This window comes from Labeo rohita, chromosome 13 (genome assembly GCF_022985175.1).
Source record: "Labeo rohita strain BAU-BD-2019 chromosome 13, IGBB_LRoh.1.0, whole genome shotgun sequence".
NCBI classification, from domain to species: Eukaryota; Metazoa; Chordata; class Actinopteri; order Cypriniformes; family Cyprinidae; genus Labeo; species Labeo rohita.
The window spans coordinates 7,416,453-7,437,300 of NC_066881.1; the positions used below are offsets into that span (position 1 = coordinate 7,416,453).

The 20,848-nt window shown below is 36.7% G+C and overlaps 2 protein-coding genes across 2 annotated transcripts; one reads left to right on the plus strand and one right to left on the minus strand.

Moving 5' to 3' along the window:
- The first annotated feature begins 2,563 nt into the window (after nt 1–2,563).
- On the plus strand, nt 2,564–10,748 carry LOC127175539 (transmembrane protein 229B). Its single transcript, XM_051126664.1, has 2 exons — nt 2,564–2,686; nt 9,847–10,748. Exons 1-2 carry the CDS (start codon nt 2,638–2,640, stop codon nt 10,317–10,319), a joined length of 522 nt encoding a protein of 173 aa, XP_050982621.1. The 5' UTR covers nt 2,564–2,637; the 3' UTR covers nt 10,320–10,748.
- A 3,291-nt stretch (nt 10,749–14,039) lies between these two features.
- Nucleotides 14,040–20,637, minus strand: haao (3-hydroxyanthranilate 3,4-dioxygenase). Its single transcript, XM_051126663.1, has 10 exons — nt 19,895–20,637; nt 19,718–19,796; nt 17,424–17,507; nt 17,203–17,309; nt 16,873–16,962; nt 16,751–16,794; nt 15,133–15,278; nt 14,673–14,741; nt 14,500–14,582; nt 14,040–14,316 (listed from the first exon to the last, which is right to left on the minus strand). The coding sequence occupies exons 1-10, from the start codon at nt 19,981–19,983 to the stop codon at nt 14,241–14,243; spliced, it is 867 nt and encodes a 288-aa protein (XP_050982620.1). The 5' UTR covers nt 19,984–20,637; the 3' UTR covers nt 14,040–14,240.
- Between the last annotated feature and the right edge of the window lie 211 nt (nt 20,638–20,848).

A 20,848-nucleotide genomic window follows, 5' to 3' on the forward strand; every position in this document is an offset into this window, starting at 1 on the left:
TTTGGATGCAACTCAGCATTCTTTCTCCTCCAAACACGACGAGTAGAGTTTTTACCAAAAAGTTCTATTTTGGTTTCATCTTACCATATGACATTCTCCCAATCCTCTTCTGGATCATCCAAATGCTCTCTAGCAAACTTCAGATGGGCCTGGACATGTACTGGCTTAAACAGGGGGACATGTCTGGCACTGCAGGATTTGAGTCCCTAGCGGCGTAGTGTGTTACTGATGGTAGCCCTTGTTTCTTTGGTCCCAGCTCTCTGCAGGTCATTCACTAGGTCCCCCTGTGTGGTTCTGGGATTTTTGCTCACCGTTCTTGTGATCATTTTGACCCCACGGGGTGAGATCTTGCGTGGAGCCCCAGATCGAGGGAGATTATCAGTGGTCTTGTATGTCTTCCATTTTCTAATAATTGCTCCCACAGTTGATTTCTTCACACCAAGCTGCTTACCTATTGCAGATTCAGTATTCCCAGCCTAATGCAGGTCTACAATTTTGTTTCTGGTGTCCTTTGACAGCTCTCTAGGACAGGTGTCTTTTATACTGATAACGAGTTCAAACAGGTGCCATTAATACAGGTAACGAGTGGAGGACAGAGGAGCCTCTTACAGAAGAAGTCTGTGAGAGCCAGAAATCTTGCTTGTTTGTAGGTGACCAAATACTTATTTTCCACCATAATTTGCAAATAAATTCTTTAAAAATCAGACAATGTGATTTTCTGGATTTTTTTTCTCGTTTTGTCTCTCATAGTTGAGGTATACCTATGATGAAAATTACAGGCCTCTCTCATCTTTTTAAGTGGGAGAACTTGCACAATTGTTGGCTGACTAAATACTTTTTTGCCCCACTGTATATATATATATATATATATATATGTATGTATGTATGTATGTGTATATTTATATATATATTTGCTATGCTATGCTTTACATATATATATGCGAGTTTGTGTCTTGCAATTCTGACTCTTTTTTCGCAATTGTGTGTTTATATCTCGCAATTCTGACTTTTTATCTTGCAAATGTTTGTATCTTGCAATTCGGACTTTTTTCGCAATTGCGAGTTTATATCTCGCAATTCTAACTTTTCTCACAAATGTGAGTTTGTAACTTGTAATTCTGACTTTTTTCTCGCAAATGTATCGCAATTCTGACTTTTTCGCACTTGCGAGTTTTTTTCTCGCAATTCTAACTTTTCTCACAGATGTGAGTTTATATCTCGCAATTCTGACTTTTTAACTTGCAAATGTTTGTATCTTGCAATTCTGACTTTTTTCGCAATTGCGAGTTTATATCTAGCAATTCTAACTTTTCTCACAAATGTGAGTTTGTATCTTGCAATTGCGACTTTTTTCTCGCAAATGTTTGTATCTTGCAATTCTGACTTTTTTCACAATTGCAAGTTTATATCTCACAATTCTAAATTTTTTCTCACAATTCTTACTTTTTATGTGATTTTGTTTCTTGCAATTCTGAATTTTTTTTTTTTTTTTTTTTTTGCAATTGCGAGTTTATACATTGCAGTTCTGACTTTTTTCCTCACAAATGTGAATTTGTATCTTGCAATTCTGACTTTTTTCTTGCAAATGTGAATTTATATCTCACAATTCTGACTTTTTTCTTGCAAATGTGAATTTATATCTCACAATTCTGATTTTTTTTTCACAGTTGTGAGTTTATATCTCTCAATTCTAACTTTTTTTCTCACAAATGTGAATTTGTATCTTGCAATTCTAACCTTTTTCTTGCAAATGTGAATTTATATCTCACAATTCTGATTTTTTTTTCACAGTTGTGAGTTTATATCTCGCAATTCTAACTTTTTTTCTCACAAATGTGAATTTGTATCTTGCAATTCTAACTTTTTTCTTAGAATAGTGAGATATCAACTCAATTACAAGCAATTACAAATTATAAAGTCCAATTTGAGGGGGAAAAAGACTGATATGTTTAAAATGTATCAGTTTAAATCTCAAAATCCTGACTTAATAACTCGTAATTGTGTGTTTTAAAGTCAGGATTGTGAGATATAAACTTAAAATTCAGAGAAAAAAGTCACAATTGCAAGATATAAACTCACAATTCTCAGAAAAAAAAAGTCAGAACTTTGAGAAAATAAAATCTGCAATTATCTTTAAAAAAAAAAAAATAAATTCAGTGGCGGAAATGGGCTTCCATAAAAAATGCACATAAAAATGCACTCTAATGCTCAAAACTGTTAAGAGCAATCCTGGAGACTTGTGGGAAGGCTTTAGGTTGACCACAGTCTTTCTGACTGTGTACGCTACTACATCTGCTTGAATCCACAAAACCTCTTTACTATAAAAGGTAACATCTTGGTCCATCTCTCCAAAACTTTTGCTAAAATGAACAGTGATGAGCAGGCCTATCGCCGCACCTCCAGGAAGCCTTACGCCAGTATATCTTTTTACATCTCTCGATCCCATATGAGAGGTAGTATGCTTAGGGTTCCCGCCCTTTAGACTCTTTATTTCTGTACAGCCCGAGTGGGGATGTCACTGATAGCGCTGGCTTAATATTTAGCCATTGTGCGCTCAGGACTAGAAAACTTAGGTAGTAACAGGAAATGGTATAGCCTCAGAAGCTGCTGTGTGCTGTTAAGCTGGACAAACTGGAGATGGAGTCTAGAAAGTTACTGATGAGAAGGCAGGGCACTAAGAGAGATGGTAAGTTTTAGGTGGTTTATCGTTTCCAGTAAGCAATTTATTTGAGCTGCGTATAGTAGTTTTTTGGAAATCATGCATGCATGGCTGATAACCGAATGGATGATAGCGCTTCTTTCGTGATGATTTCTAATGGCAAAGTAAGCTTCTGTATTAACCTAGGCCTAGCTCCCATACAAGGCATCCAAATAAGAAGTTAAGACGCAATTCATTACAGATAGACCCATCTAGAAATATCACTGGGTTAGTTAAAAGTAAAATACCATTGGATAGACTAAAGGGTCTGTTCGTACCAAATGTGAAATGAAAATGCAACACAAATCACAAGAAAAAAAGCATTCAGAATGATGGAAACAGGGTATGAAACCCAAATTACTCCTGTACAGTAAGTGGCACCAACCGACAAACAGATTTTCTCAGATACAACAGATGGTAGGTGCACTGTAGTGCTGTCAATATGACATATTATTACATTTACATTAATGCATAACTTACAAAATAGGAAAAAAAAATTCATCACAGAGCCACCTATCTAGCATAACCCAGTGTTCACCCAATTCTGCAATATTTTGTCTGGTGCTTTTTACAAATTATGTATATAATAGATGAGTAAAATGAGTTGTTACTTCTTTTTTACTCCTTATATTATACCTTATATAGTACATATATTTTTCAGCAAGTGTTATCTAAAAGGATTGCTGATGTGTGCTAGATCTGAATAGGTCCTTTGGAATCTATTGTTTCTGTTCAAAATCCTGTATGCAACAAATATTAAAGGGGTCATGAAATGCAGAGTTGAAAGGTAAGGTTAGAATTTTTAAAAAGTCCAATATTTGTAAATCATTTTCCGTCTTCATTTTCACTCTCTGTGAACAAAGCTCAATATCACGGGGCGTTTACTCTTGCAGAAACGGAAGTAAACATCCACTGCTCTGATTGGCTCACCGTATCCATGGCCTTCTTTACAGCAAGTCATGTATTTCGATATTCAAGATGGCAAGTGCTGTAATGGAGCTGTATATGTTTGAGCCCGAAGGCAGAAGAAATTGAAACAACGCAACTATTTGCATCGCAAAGCAACATAAATGTGACTAAATATTTATACACTAGTGGTGTTCTGAAATGAGGAGGCTTTATTTGTTTATTTTTTTTAATCAAATGTAAATTCATGTCTATTTTATATTTTTACATTAACAATGTAATCAGTATTCTGTTTATTACAGCCAAGTATAAATCTCATCAAATTAGTGTTTGTAAGCATTTTATATTTATTCACAAAATAATAACTCAAGGCAATTTGTGAACTTATGTTCATTTATTCTTTTTAATAGAGATTTACATCAAATTTCAGCAAGCTGATTAATCACTAAAAGCTCCCACAGATCATGTTTTCATGCCATTTTAAGTTTATTTTGATGTAACAAAGTGATTATATCTAAGTGTGTTTTAAATTAGTCTTCCCATTAACAGCATTATATTGTTCATTCAGACTGTGCACAAACACAAGAGGCGGGATTTATCGCATGAACCAATCACAGCCAATCATAACCAGTCATATCCAGTCATATTGCAATGGAGGCATTGCCTTCTCTCACGTGACTTCGCTCCTATTCATTCTCAATTAGCCCTCACTAAACTCACCGCACGGTTTAGGGGGTCTGTTAAAACTTAATGGGCTCAGGGGAGGCGAGAGAAACACAGACTCCCGCTATAACTTCACCTGTTGGTGTTGCTGTTGGACAGTGTTTCTACAGAAGAGCGAGTGATTTATACACTGTTTTAATATGTATTATTGGTGTTGTAATATGTTCGTACAACGTTTTTTTTTTTTTTCTTCTTATCCAATACTTTGAGGAGACCTTGCCTCCTCGGAGAAAACACCCCTGCTATACACAGACTACTGTTAACAAATTTCTTAAGTCATTGACAGTAAAACACTAGCTACAAATTGTGTGAAGGGTTAGTAATAGCACCTGCAACATAAACTATAATAAAATGTATTCAACTCACATAAAAATATCAAACTCAAACTTTTTGATCTGGCTATGTACTGATTTTATTAACAACACTCAGTGATATGTTTAAGACTGGTTTCACAGACAGGGCTTAGACTAAACCAGGATTAGGCCATAGTTCAATTAGGACATTTAAAGGAGAAGTCCACTTCCAGAACAAAAATTTGCAGTTAATGCACTCACCCTTCAAGATGTTCATGTCTTTCTTTCTTCAGTCGTAAAGAAATTATGTTTTTTGAGAAAAACATTTCAGGATTTTTCTCCATATAATGGACTGATATGGTGCCCATATGGTTTAAACTTCCAAAATGCAGTTTAAATGCAGCTTCAAACGATCCCAAATGCGGTGTCTTCTCGAGCAAAACGATTGGTCATTTTCATAAAAAAAAAAAAAAAATAGAATTTAAATGCTTTTAAATCTCAAATGCTCATCCTGTCTTGCTCTGCCTGAACTCTGTGTATTCTGGTTCAAGACAGTTAGGGTATGTCGAAAAACAATCGTATTTTCTCCCTCAACTTCAAAAATCATTTCAAAATCATCCTACATCACTGCAGAAGTACCGACACAGTCTTTGCAAAGTGGGACTAGGCTTAAGCCTTGTCTGTGAAACCGGGGGATTGTGTCTTAGTAGTGTTTAACTCTATTTTGATGATTATTACAAATACACTGTAAGATTAAAAATAAATGTCTCAGAGAAAAAAAAAAAATGCTTGGCCCCAGCTAAAACCAGCAAGCCTCCTAGGCTGGGTTTAAGCATAACCTAACGTAACCTAAACTACTTGGTCAAAATGCTCTCACACAGCAAACTAAGAATGAAAGCTGAACGATCTGTATCCGCCTTTCATGAGCAAATATGTCTGTAGCTTAGAATGTGACCTATTTGTGTGCAACTTATCTCATGCTTTATCTCCACTATGGTTTAACTTGTCAAGTTTGCCTCACATCAGAAAAGCTTCCTTTTTAACATGCATTTTATACCTCAACTACAGTGAGCAGTTGATCTCAGAGTTTATTTTTACGTCACTAAGATAGATGATGGTAGATTGATGACTGATTAAAAAAGTTACAAGAGATCGTATTAAGAGAAAAAAAAAAACACATCAAGGTCTTTTTTTTTCATTTGTAAATGCACTGAAGTGAATTGAAGCAAATAACATTCATAGTCTAGTGAGCTGTCTTGCTATCAACAGTTTATAAGCAGTTGATTTCTAGAGAGTAGAAAGTAGCAGTGAATAAATAAATTGGAACACTTGAAACTCAGCTTTTAATATGCAGATCAGCTCTGAAATTCTGAATGCCACAACAAAAGAATTGCACTTGGCACATTTTGTCAAGCTAAAAATAATATTAAAATTCATGGCATAAACTAATATTAGGTATAATAGTTATTATTAGATTTAAATCTTTTTATTATTTTCAGAAATATAAACTTGCATACTTTTAATTGACCTTTGCCTTACTTCATTTGCTATACTGAAGTGGAGTTTGATGCAGTGCATTCGGGGATTGTCTTCACTCCAAATATACAGTATACATAGTGTTGCTTTATAATATGGCCAAAACATACATCACAATTCTCACTTCCACGATTCTGAATCAATCAGAAAACTTCAGAATTCATTGTGAGCTTAGAGATAGCCGTATTCTGCTTGCAGAGCAAACACACACAAAACCATAAAACAGGTATATAAATTTGCATAAGGTTTCATGATTGAAGCAACATACTAGGGCATTCGTGGGCTTTATTGTACAGGATATGGGCCAAGAGAAATGCTTACCTTGACATTGTGTGGTTGCATCTGCCATTATTTCTGTGTTTTCCCTTCCAAATGGTCTACAAAACATTATTTTTTACCTATTTAGAATGCAATAAAAACTTGATACACTAAATTTTTTTACTGACAGTCATCTGCTTTCAAACGCAGCCTATTAGACCTGCTGTGACATCATCAGTGATAAATAAACAGCAATAATGCTGAAAAAAAAAAAAAAAAAAACACATATCCTGGTCTTGTCTGGAAAACATTCAGATACTTAAAGCATTTTAAAGCATTGCCCTTTATATTTGCTTTTATGTTTTGAAGCTATATTTATTTGGTTGCTAATTATTGCTATAAAATGTGATTTCACATTTCAGCATTTCAGCATCATTTTAGTATATCTTCTCGAGGGACAATACTATAGAAATGAAACTTGGATATATTTTAGAGTAGTCAATGTGCAGCTTGTATAGTAGTGTATATTTACTGCCCCCTAAAAATAACTCAACATACAGCCATTATTGTCAAAACAGCTGGCAACAAAAATGAGTACACCCTAAATGAACTTGTCAAAACTGTCAAACCATTGTTATCTAGCACTGCCTTAATCATTCTGCGCATGGAATTCACCAGAGCTGCATAGGTTGTTGCTGGGATCCTCTTTAAATCCTCTATAATGACATTATGGAGCTGCTGGATGTTAGACACATGGTGCTTCTCTACCTTCCGCTTGTCAGGAATACAGGCCGCACCTGGGGACAGTTGGAAAGACTGGCCCAGGACCGGGATGCCTGGAAAACTCTTGTTGGTGGCTTATGACCCAGTAGGGGTAATAGGGGTAAGTAAGTAAGTAAGCAGATCACCTGCACCTTCCTCAGCAAGGCAACTTTCATCTTGATGTGTTTGGGGTTATTATCATGTTGGAAATCTGCCGTTCGGCCCAGTTTCTGAAGGGAAGGCATCATGTTCTGCTTCAGAAATGTACAGTACAAAATGGAATTCATATTTCCCTCAATGAACCGCAGCTCCCCAGTACCAGCAGCACCCATGCAGCCCCAGACCATGATGCTACCACCACCATGCTTGACTGTAGGAGAGACACAATTTTCTTGGTACTCCTCACCAGGGCATCACCACACCATAAGACATGGTTCCAGTGATTCATGCTCTTGGACAGGTTGTCTTCAGCAAACTGTTCGTGGGCTTTCTTGTAAGACAGCTTCAGAAGAGGCCTGCAAACTTCTTGGATGCAGCGTGCAGCGTATGGTCAAACTGACAACTTTTACTTCTGCAACCTCTAAACCAATGCTGGCAGCACTCATGCATCTATTTTTTTGAAGTCAGGTTCTGCACCTGCAGCGTTCAACTTCATGGTCTGAGCACTGACAAGTGGACCTTTTACTTCTGCAACCTCTAAACCAATGCTGGCTGTAATTTAGTTTCAGGTTGTTACTGAACCTCTTATAGCCTAGGCCATCTTTGTGAAGAGCAACAATTCTAATTCTCAAATCTTCAGAGAGTTCTTTGCCATGAGGTGCCTTGTTGAACATCCAGTGGTCAGTATGAGAGAATTGTACTCAAAGCACCACATTTTAACTGCTCTAATATAATATACACAACTTTGTATGGTTCTGTCAAGCAGACAAAAACATCAACATGATGAATAGGACATGTGGCTTTGCATGGTTAAATGACATAGTGCTGTTTTCACTTAGGGTGTACTTACTTTTGTTACCAGCTATTTTGACAATAATGGCTGTATGTTGAGTTATTTTCAGGGTACAGTAAATACACACTGCTATACAAGCTGCACATTGACTACTCTAAAATATATCCAAGTTTCATTTCTATAGTATTGTTCCTTAAGAAGATATACTAAAAACGCTGCTGAAATGTGAGGGGTGTACTCACTTTTGTGAGATACTGTATGCATCTCTGCAACATGATAAAAAATAAAATGAGAATTTGAGAAGTCAAAATTAAGATATATAATAGATATAAAAAATAGATATAAAAAAAGTTTGTATGTCACAGTGTTGAACAGTTTTAAGAAATCTGGAAAATCTGGAAAGAAGGCTTATCAGGAAAAGGATTGCAATTAGCTTGCATTTTTGAATTTTGACAGTTGAGAGTTTAAATTACTCAGTTCTGAGAAAAGAAGTCAATATTGTGGGATATATGCTTGCAAAAAAAAAAAAAAAAGTCAGGAAAAGGTTTGCTTTTATTTTATTTTATTTTATTTTATTTTATTTTATTTTTTATTTTATTTTATTTTATTTTATTTTATTTTATTTTATTTTATTTTATTTTATTTTGTTTTGTTTTGTTTTGTTTTGTTTTTTGTTTTGTTTCTCCCCAAACTCTGTAAACTACTACATAAAGTTAGTTGCATTTTTGAATTAATAACATGCAATTACGAGTTAAGTCAGATTTTTTTTCTTCAGAACTGGTCTTTATAACTCACAATTGAGAGTTTTTATTACTCAGTTCTGAGAAAAGTCAATACTGTGGCATATAAACTTGCAATTGTGGAAGAAAAGGTTTGCATTTACCTTTTATTATTTTATTTTGTTTTATTATTTTATTTTATTTTCTTTTTTATTTATTTATTTTTTCCCCGTTGTGGAAATGGCCTTCCATATGCAAGTAAATTTAATAAAAATGCTGAAATAAATGTAATACCTTAATTTATTTACTTACTTACCCATGATGGAAATGGCCTTTCATATGTAAGTTTTTTTTTTTTTTTTTTAATGCCAAAATTAATTTGATATTCATACTCTATCCTCGTTTTTCTTCAGTGTGGAAGTATGCCTATGGGTGAGATTTCTGGTTCATTATCTGCTATAGGGAAATAACAAGAAGAATAACAATGTGCAGTAAATGGTAAAATTGTTTGCACTACAAACCAGTGTGTTCATAATTAAGATAATGCATTAAAATAATATGGGAAGACACCAATTTGCAATATCAAGCAGCAAAACGAGCAGTTTTGTACAGCTAAAAATAGCTGGATGCAGATGAGACCAGAAGCCAGACCCATGAAATTCACAAATGACCACACCTGCTCTTACAGGAAGAAAAAGGTGGATAAACTCAAGTTAAAAAGGAAAAATGTGTGTGTGTTATAATATAAAGGAAATGAACACTAGTTCTAAGTGACTGGATGTAATAATTAGATTACAGATCCTAGTGTACTTATCTAATGTCTTTTACATGCAAATAATGAACACGTAATGCTGCCTCAATTGTTTTGCACATCCTCCAAAACTTGATCTCATCAAACATTTACTTACTAGTTAATTATACTAAGTATAATCAATAAAAAAAAATTCGAAAGTCAAGTACGCACACTTGTGCTAACAAAACCTGCTTCTGTTGTTGCAGACACTGGTGTCAACACTGACGTCTCTGAGCAGATCACACTCTCACCCCTCTCACCTCTCGCCAGACTGTACATTTACGCCCTGCACGGGTGCCTCTGTGAAGTGGCGTTCACAGCAGCCTGGGATTGGTACTACACCCGTGACCACAGACTCGCGGGCCACACAAGTCTATGGGCGCTTCTTATTTACAGCTCTGCCATCTTCTCAATGGAGGGTTTAAGTGCGAGGCTGCAGCGGAAACACTGCCCCCTGCCAGTCAGGCTGACTGTTTACACTCTCTTCATCTATCTTTGGGAGTTTAGCTGGGGGTTTCTGCTCAGGCAAATCGGGGCCTGTCCATGGGACTATTCAGAATTCAGGTATAACTTCAGAGGACTGGTGACGCTCGAATATGCCGTTCCCTGGGCGTTGGCGGCACTTATAGCTGAAAAACACGTAATCAGGAACACTTTGATGATAAGGCTAGATAAGTAGTCAATAACAGATAACTTACTGCACATGTAAACAGAAAATGTTCAAAATCTTTGACTTTGTATTGGGATAGCGTGTCAAGTAGGCCTGATAAATGCTACAGTTGGGTTTCAGAAATAAAAATTTCATTCATTTCCTCCATGGGAAAATTGATTATTAATTATAACTCATTAAGACAGATCTACTGTCAGTTACAAGATTGTTAATCAGTGGTATATTCTGTTGTTTGAGGGGCTGTTTACACAGAACGCGTGTTTGCGTCTAAAAATGAGTGACGCAGCGCTCAGGAATGGTGTTTAAAAAAGTGCAGCACAGAGTTGCCATGCCAGCTTGCTACTATAAACAAAAGCTTGCCCCGCCTTCAGGGTCTTCTGATCGGTCCAGTGTTGTGGAACTTTCATTGATGAGCAGCGCTGAGTGTAAACATTGAAACTGACATGGCATCTGAAAACATGGGACTCGTGCGAGATGCTGCAAAAGATGTGAACCATGAGTGCAACGGTCATAGACATTAGTCTAGCGCGTGTTTACGTAGAAAAACAATGGAAAAGTAGTGCATTGGAATGGAAAAACGCATTCTGTGTGAATTAACTGCATGAAAAAAAATACTACATTACCCTTGATACTCCATAGAAATCTCCACCATTCAGAAAATCGAAGCAAGGAAATCCCACCCACTCCTGTGAAAAACTATTTAATTTTTTTTTTCTTTTAAATATTCCTGTTTAAGGGGCTGTTCACACAGAAAGCATCTTTGTGTCTAAAAATGCGAGACACAGCACCCAGGAATAATTTTTTAAAAAGCACTGCGCAGAATGTCTCTTGCCATGTTGCCATCAAATAAACACAGTTGCCATGCCAGCTTGCTACTGTAAACAAAAGCTTGCCCCGCCTCCGGGGTCCTCTGATTGGTCCAGTGTTGTGGAACTGACATTGATGAGCGACGCTGAGTGTAAAAGTTAAAATTGACACGGCGTCTGAAAACACGGCACGAAATCCCAACCACTCCTGTGAAAAACTGTTTAATTTTTTTTTTTTTTTTTTTTAATATTCCTATTTAAGGGCCTGTTCACACATAACGCATCTTTGTGTCTAAAAATGCAAGATGCAGCACTCAGGAATGGTTTTTAAAAAGCGGGGCGCAGAATGCTTCCTCCACCATGTTGGCGTCAAATAAACACAGTTGCCATCCCAACTTGCTGCTGTAAACAAAAACTTCGCAAAGCTTTCCCCGTCTTTGGTTTCTTCTGATTGGTCCACTGCTGTGGAGCTGAAATTGATGAGTGGCGCTGAATGTAAAAGTCAAAGTTGTATTAAAAACGCAGCGCTCATGTGTGAGATGTTGTAACGGTACATTCACACGAGGCGTCGGCGTTGATGCTTGACAGAGAGCGTGGTGGAAGCTTGGTGCTGACGTGACCGTCATAGTGACAGCAGCCAATCACATTACTTTTCTGGTTTTGCAGAACGCAATTGGCTAGCGTCTGCACTAGTATATTTGCATAAGGCGATTTAATCGACGTCTACGTTGCCGTTAAAAGGTTAAATGCCAGTGATGCAGTGCAATGGACCTTGGCAATGCTTGACGTCAGTCCGTTCAAAGTAAACTAGAGCTGACGCCTCGTGTAAATGCACCGTAAAAGAAGCAAACCACGAATTAAAGTGTTAAACACGTTTGTCAAGCATGTGTTTACCAAGCAGCAACCTCCCGCTCTCAAACCAACACGGAAGTGACTTAAACTGCAATTCTTTGACTGGCCACTAGAGACTGGCTCTAAAAGGAAGTCAATCCCATACACTCCCCATGTTAAAATGCCTAACTTTACAGCAGAAAAATATATGTTTACAGCCTGGTACAAACAGTGGTTTTGGTCTATATAGGTAATTTTGCCCTTCATGTCAACTGTGAGGGGTGAATTTTTTTATAACTCATCCATTTAAATTATATTAAGCCCTAAAGTTCTGCATAATGTAGGGCGTGGCAACTTGAGTGACAGGTGGATTGCCACTGCTGTAACCACCGTCGTGCTGGGTGGGTGTGGTTTCAGCAACCAGCTCCACCCACGCCCCCGCCTTTTTGCCCATTATCGATTATCCGGGAGTGACGTGCAGTGACGCGATTCCAAGATGGCAACGGCCCACCCATTAAGAACTTCAGAAACGCTCTTCAGAAACCTACGGGTGACGTCACGGACACTATGTCCATATTTTTTACAGTCTGTGGTGTTTACATAGAAAAACAGTGTAAAAATAGCACAAATGAAAAAAACGCATACTGTGTGAACAGTCCCCAACTGTATATATAAAAAAATGCATTACCCCTAAAACTGCGTTAAAATCTCCACCATTTAGAAAATCAAAGCAAGCCTGTGAAAAACAATTTCATTTTTCTGTTCACACAGAATTTGTCTTTGCATCTAAAAATGTAATGCAGCACTCAGGAATAGTTATAAATAATAATAATAATAATAATAAATAATAATAATAAAAAAAACGCAGCACAGAATGCTTCCTCTGCCATGTTGCCATCAAATAAACACAGTTGCCATGCCAACTTGCTACTGTGAACAAAAGCTTGCAACGCTTGCCCCGCCTCTGGGGTCTTCTGATTGGTCCACTGCTGTGAAACTGACATTGATGAATGCTCAGTGTAAAAGCTGAAATTGTTTTAACTTGACACAACGTCTTTAACGCGGCACTCGTGCAAGATGCTGCAAAAGATGCAAACCATGAGCTTAGCGGTCATACGTTAGTCTAGCCCATGTTTACATGGAAAAACAATGAAAAAGTAGTGCACTGGAATGAAAAAAACACATTCTATGTGAACAGCCCCTAACTGCATAATTGGAAAAAAAAAAAAAAAAAAAAAAAAAAAAACTACATTACCCATGATTCTGCATAGAAATCTCCACTGTTCAGAGTAAATCCCACCCACTACTTTGAAACACTGTGAAAGACACTACCTACACTCTCAAACGACTTAAATATTTGTATGTATTATGCGTATTTTGAATTAAGTTACTAATACACAATAAACATCCTTAAAATGTATCTTCCATTTTAAATTTGTGCTTCTTGGGATCGTCTTTCGGTTGTTTACTTCCAAAACTAAAGCTGATGAAAAACTGGACTGCACTGTTGCACTGAAAAGCAAAGATGAAGCTCAGTATGAATGTCAGGAAAAGATTTAGGTAGATTGCATATAACAATAATAATAATAACAACAGAAAGACAGTTTATATGTACAATAACTGCCACTACAGGCAAGAATGGTTGGCAGAATATCAAAATTCTGGCTTTGGTTTGAAACCAAATCATCATTGTTACCTTAGGCAGCAAATTAACAGCCTTACACAAGCGTTGAAATAGAACTGCAAGTTCACCTTTTCCGTTTGCTCTGTTTGTTACGCTGTATTTCACTTATACACCCCTGCTTCTCAATGAATTGAGGGCAGTGAACCACATCTCACATGTTTACCTCCATTTCTATCACAGTGTGGCCAAGTGTGCTGGATAGCTGCCAGATACACCAGCTAGCTTTAACCACAAGTGACTTACAACTACATTAGCTTTTATGGTTTAGACAACAAAACCGAATAGCAGCACATTGTTATCAGGTACCAAAATTTGACGGTAACATACATTACACATTTCTGATACAACTCAACCATACTCAGCTGTTAGGTGTTAAAGAAATTAAATTAAATGAAACACTACTAATTATGATGGAGACTTACTATTCAAGAGGTTTTATTGACTTAAGGAGACTTAAGAGCTTAGTTTCTTTATTATCTAAGGCCTAAAACATGGAACATAATGCAAAAAAAAAAAAAAAGATTATTGTGAACATGCACTCCAAATAATTTTGTTATCAAAACCGTTGACATTTGGTCCTAAAGAAGTGTTTATGTGTATATATGTGTCTCAGTAGGGTCTCTTCCTGTCTGGGTCTTGGGCAACATACAAAGCGACACAATCATGTGACCGTTTCCACTGATACCTAAAGAAGCCCACACACAAACACGGTGTTAGCAAAGAGTTAGTATCCATCAGACTGGCATAAATACTTGCTCACTTGGTTTTCTGTCACTGAGATTTCTTATCCCTCACAAACAGCTCTGTCACTTAGCACTTATTTGACTAAACACTAATGTTCATTCAGGTACAAATGAATAGCACTCACTTTGTCTCTCCAGAAATAAGAAGACAATCTCCTACAGACAGGTTGTACTCCTTGCCATTCATGGAGACGCTGGAGGAGCCCTCCTAAATAAAATACAATAAAGGAAAGTGTAAGACTGAAATAACCATGAGGGATAGAAGAAACATAAAAAAGATGATGAATGAATGTGTTACCAGCTGCCAGATCCAGCCATCAGTTTTTCTTCTAGATGTTTCAGATGTCCCAGGACCAAAGAGAAATGTCTAACAGGCAGAAGGTCTCAAGTCAGCATATGCATTATTGCCAAAGCTCTATCTATCTGTCTAGACTTTCTCAATAGTCAAATCCTGGAACATTTAAGACTGTCCCACTATTGTTGCATGAGTCAGTCAAAATTTTACAGGACACAAATGTGTAAAACTAGTATAAAAAAGTACTGAGGTTCAAGCTGCAGAAGGTCTGTTTCCTGTTCTTGTAATGGTTGAGTCCATTTGACAGACAGGCCCTGTCTCTCTCCCCCTTATGCATACGTCGATGCCTTGCTGATGGGAAACTGCTCACAGTCAGACCTCTGATTAATGACCAGGATCTCATCTGACTGACTCCTGCAGGAAGCAGAGCTGATTGGTTTAGCTATAGGCTTTTTCTCCTCACCTCAGTCTCAAACTGTGCTCCAAACATATCCACCGGTTGACCACTGGCCAGGGTGGGCTTCTGCTTTTCCATCCACTCTCTGAAGCAGAACGGTGCCATCACCTTCATATTGTTGAGTGGGTATGGGGTTGGCTTGGTGGGTTCAGCTGCAAAAAATTAAACAGTTACTGGATGAATAAAGTTATTAAATACAAGAACTAAATACAATTTGGGTCAAAAGTTTACATACAACTTGCAGAATCTGCAAAATGTTAATTATTTTACCAAAATAAGAGGGATCATACAAAATGCATGTTATTTTTTTATTTAGTACTGACCTGAATAAGGTATTTTACATAAAAGATGTTTACATATAGTCCACAAGAAAACATAATAGTTGAATTTATAAAAATGACCTTGTTCAAAAGTTTACACACACTTGATTCTTAATACTGTGTTATTACCTGAATGATCCACAGCTGTGTTTTTTGTTTAGTGATAGTTGTTCCCTTGTTTGTCCTGAACTGTTAAACTGCCTGCTGTTCTTCAGAAAAATCCTTCAGGTCCAACAAATTCTTTGGTTTTTCAAAATTGTTGTGTATTTGTACACTTTCCAACAATGACAATGAAAAAACGATGCATTAAGAGGCGGTGGGGGGTGAAAACATTTGAATTTGAAGATCATGGTAAATTTAACTTATTTTGTCTTCTGGGAAACATGCATGTACCTTCTGTAGCTTCTGAACGGCAGTACTAAATGAAAAAAAAAAAATTATATTTACGCAAAATAAGAAAAATGTACACATCTTCATTCTGTTCAAAAGTTTACACGCCTGGCTTTTAATGCATACTTTTTCCTTCCGGAGCATCAGTGAGCATTTGAAGCTTCTGTAATAGTTGCATATGAGTCCCTCAGTTGTCCTCAGTGTGAAAAAATTGATCTCAAAATCATACAGTAATTGTTGGAAAGGGTTCAAATACACAAAAATGATAAAAACAAAAAGAATTTGTGGGACCTGAAGGATTTTTTTCAGAAGAACAGTGAGCAGTTTAACTGTTCACGACAAACAAGGGACTCATGAACAACTATCACTAAACAAAAAACAGCTGTGGATCATTCAGGTAACAACACAGTATTAGGAATAAAGCGTATGTGAACTTTTGAACGAGGTCATTTTTATACATTCAACTGTAATTTTCTTGTAGACTAGATGTAAATGTCTGTTATGTAAAATATCTTATTCAGGTCAGTACTAAAAAAAAACCCCACATATTTTGTGTGATTCCTATTATTTTGCATATTTTGCATATCATAACATTTTGCATATTCTGCAAGGTGTGTGTAAACTTTTGACCTCAACTGTATATAATACAAAATTTCTCCAAATCTGTTCTGATGAAGAAAGTAAATCTTCCAGAAATTTTCATTTTGGGTGAACCTTAAGGTACCATGTAAGTAAGGCCCGACAACACTTTTTATTACACAAAACCTTAAGCTATAGGGAAAAACAAATTTGTACAGAAGACCCCTGAACAACAGCACTATACAGTAATGCCATGTTAAGGGTATTTCACTTTGTTTCATCATGCATGAATCACAATGAACAGCAACAACAGAAGAGTGAACAGCTGTATTTACCTGGATCAGGCTTTCCTGTTTTATTTTGTTTAGAATCCATAAACCTGACATATACAAATGCAACTCATTAGTATTTAGTACTTATAGATAGACAGATAGATAGATAGACACTGGTGACTTACTCTTTGATGATGGGAACAAGTTGGGTTCCTAGGTTCTCACAGTAGAACCAACGTTCAAACAAGACATCTGTACTATTATCCACAAAGTACCTAGAGTAGCGGAAATGAAACTATCTTTTATCTCTAACACACATCTTTTATCTTTCATTCCACAATCTAGTGGCATCTGGCATTGTGGTCTAGGTAAAGATACAGTAACATACACACTGTGCATGATGAGGTCACAAGTAATTGATCCCAGTGCGTGTAGGAGTTGACTTAAGAGTATAGTTAATGGGAAGGGAGACATAATGTAGGATGGATGTGTCTGGGAGAAGTATCCCATGGTACCTGAGGCCATCTGTCTCTGAGCGAAGCCTCCTCCTCTCTACCACCAGCCCTACTGTGTTTGCATATCTCTGAGGAGAATGGGGAATCCGCGCTGGAAGCAGGAACATCTGAGCAACAAAAACGAGGCTTTTGAAGAATAAGAAACGTCTTTATAGACTAAAATGGCTTTTGTGACATGAATAGAGCCAGCACACACTGAGATAAATCTGGATGATTCTCACCTCGCCTTCTCGAATGTGTATGTCTTTATGCTTGCCGTTCTCTATCACTTTCAAAACCATGTCGCCCCTCACCTGGTAAAACAGCTGCGAAACAGGCAAATAAAACAGGAAGTCAGTGAGAGGTGTTCTAATATTCAAATCTTTTAGCTTCCCTTGTTTGCCTTTGTTTGAAATCATCAGCCTTGTAACTGTGACCTGTATTACAAATGCAGTGCTGTTGTGTCAGAAACTCTTTTTCTGCAAGTGTGATTTAATTTATAGCCTTGGAATGAAACTTCATGCTAGATGGGGCGAGAGTGCCTTTTTCTTCCAGAGAAAATCTATATCGTTCAACCCTGTGAACTGTATCTGATTTAACAGCTTCACTGTTAAACCTTCACAAAGCCTAAATGACACTCAACGGAAAACTTATGTAACATACAGTGCCTATTCAGCTCATCACGATTATCTAGCAAATATAGCCACGATTTGGATGGTTGCACTGACCTCTAGTGACCAAGATTAAAACTTTAACCAATGAAGAGAGTCCTGACTGGCTCACTAAACTAAAGTAGGCCAATAAAAATAAAAAAAGATTTGGAAACTTTAATGCCATGCAGAAATTGTATGTATTTCTGCCACTGAAATAGGTGTCATTTACACCTTTACATTTATTCATTTAGCAGATGCTTTTATCCAAAGTGACTTGCAAATGAGAAATGCAACTTTTCCCAGGAGACATGAGAAATGCTGCAATTTAAAGTTTCAAATTGAAGTGCAGAAGTGCAGACCAGAGCAGAGATGAAAGCAAGGGACAATATAACAAAGAAAGAAAAAGTAGTTTTTTTTGTTTTTTTTTTAAAGAAGTTAAGGTTGTCCTGAGGGGGGAGGATGTAAACTTTTGACCTCTACTGTGTGTGTATGTATATATATACGAGTGCACACATACACACAGTTAAAGTCAAAAATTTACATCCCCCTTTCAGAATCTGCAAAATGTTATTTACCAAAATAAGAGAGATCATACAAAATGCGTGTTTTTTTTTATTTAGTACTGACCTGAATAAGATATTTCACTTAAAAGATGTTTACATATAGTCCACAAGAGAAAAAACAAACAACAACAACAACAACAACAACAAAAAACAACAGCTGAATTTATAAAATTCAGTTCAAAAGTTTACATAAGCTAGATTCTTAATGCTATGTTGTGACCTGAATGCTTTTTTTTTTTTTGTTTTGTTTTGTTTTGTTTAGTGATAGTTATTTATTAGTCCCTTATTTGTCATGAACAGTTAAACTGCCTGCTGTTCTCCAGGAAAATCCTTCAGATCCCACAGATTCTTTGGTTTTGCCGCATTTTTGTGTATTTGAACCCTTTCCAACAATGACTATGATTTTGAGATCCATCTTTTCACACTGATGACATCTGAGGGACTATTACAGAGGGTTCAAACGCTCACTGATGCTTCAGAAGAAAAAATGATGCAAGAGCTGGGGGGTGAAAACTTTTTGAATTTAAAGATCAGGGTAAATGTAACTTATTTTGTCTTCTGGGACACATGTAACTATCTTCTGTAGCCTCTGAAGGGCAGAACTAAATGAAAAAAAATATGATAATTAGTCAAAATGTACACATCTCTATTCTGTTCAAAAGTTTTCACCCTCCAAGTTGCAACATTTGCTTTTCTTGGCAAATATGCTGTGAAAGTCTACTGTCATGCAGATTATGTTGTACTTTATGTAAGTTATTCTAAAACTTGAATGCAGCTAAATAAAACTAATAGTTCGCTAAGTGTTGTAGCCAAACGTTATAAAACACAATAAAGTGTGAGCCACTCTCAAACACAAACACACTCTCAGTAGCAGCAGGGAATTGCATCATCACAAAGACTTTGTCCCCATTAAAAAAAAAAAAATACTAAGTGTATTTGGAAAGCTATTGCAGTCCATGCACTGCAAAGTAAGCCATTCAGTTTGTGGTGTAAATCCCAAGCAATAGTTAACACGCGGAGAGCTTCACTGCAGGTGTAGAAAATCACGCTGTCAATATCAGATCATCTTTAATTATTAGTTTTGTCCTCTTGTCCCTTTCCTCTCCTTTTCCTGGAAAATCTAATCCCGCAGCTGCTGAGTCTCAAGCGCTAACCTTTATAAAGCTCATAGCTAATTCTGTTCTTATCACCTGTTAGCCTTCTCAGGTCTGATTCCCAGAATGCAGTGCAGTTAATTTAAAATAAAAAAGCAGTCAGCTAGTCTTAAATGAACATGTCATATTTGTAATATTATCTGGTACATGAATAGTACCTCCTCACCTCTTCTCCTTCCTCAATGTGATAATCCTTTCTTACGTTTGGACCACCAACATACATAATATTGAGTTGATAAAAGAACCTATAACACACAATGTAAAAACAAGGCTTATTCGTGGCAAATGTGAATATATAATGACATTTTTGTTTGTTTATGAAAGATCATTTCAGCTCACTTACATTAACTTGTTGCATACAGGTGGTAGGAATGAACTCTCATTCTCAGCAATCCACTTGTCGATGTTTACATGAAGAGACTGGTTGGTCATTTTTCTCTAATTTGAGTATACAGCAAGATGCTTGCAATAATCTTAGTAAGCAACAACTTTCTGAGCGCTCGTTTATTATATCAGGGAATGCGTGACAAACTACCTTTGAGTTATAGAATAATGGGGGCGGTGCTCATGCATACAATATGTGACCGTGAGGTTGAAATCCATGTTTACGCAGCAGTAACCTATCAGTGCTGAAACCTGCATTTCAACACAGACACCACTGATTTACAGTGTTTTGTGTGGAATAAGTTTGCATTTAAATCACTTGATAGTCCAGCAGGTTTATGACCTGCTTCACCAGTCCATATTAGCTTTAACACACTGAAGCCCTGAGATAAACTAAAAAAGTTTTGATTGTGGGCCTAAGATGCCCACTACTACCATGCAATAAACCAAAACTAAATACACATTCAAAGGGTCATGAACTGCCTTTTTAAAATTATTTTGTAGGTTCTCTGAGGTCCCCTTACCAAGATGTTCACATCAAAAATTATAAGTAATAGACTATTTTTTTATCCTTTTTTTTAACACCCCCATCAGAATGCTATGTTTGAATTGATGTGGTGGCTTGTACAGGTGCCATCTCAATAAATTAGAATCTTGTGGAAAAGTTCATTTCAGTAATTCAACTCAAATTGTGGAACTTGTGTATTAAATAAATTCATTGCACACAGACTGAAGTAGTTTGAGTCTTTTTTTTTAATTGTGATGATTTTGGCTCACACTTAACAAAAACCCACCAATTCACTACTTCAACAAATTAGAATATGGTGACATGCCAGTCAGCTAATCAACTCAAAACAACTGCAAAGGTTTCCTGAGCCTTCAAAATGGTCTCTCAGTTTGGTTCACTAGGCTA

Excerpts from the sequence above, each read along its gene's own strand:
- LOC127175539 (XM_051126664.1), top strand. The coding sequence starts at position 2,638 with ATGGAGTCTAGAAAGTTACTGATGAGAAGGCAGGGCACTAAGAGAGAT. Across the intron at positions 2,687-9,846 it reads GCAGGGCACTAAGAGAGATG|ACACTGGTGTCAACACTGAC; the intron begins GTAAGTTTTAGG and ends CTGTTGTTGCAG.
- haao (XM_051126663.1), bottom strand. The coding sequence starts at position 19,983 with ATGACCAACCAGTCTCTTCATGTAAACATCGACAAGTGGATTGCTGAG. Across the intron at positions 14,742-15,132 it reads GAGCACAGTTTGAGACTGAG|ACATTTCTCTTTGGTCCTGG; the intron begins GTGAGGAGAAAA and ends TCTGCCTGTTAG. Across the intron at positions 14,317-14,499 it reads CTTATTTCTGGAGAGACAAA|GTATCAGTGGAAACGGTCAC; the intron begins GTGAGTGCTATT and ends GGGCTTCTTTAG.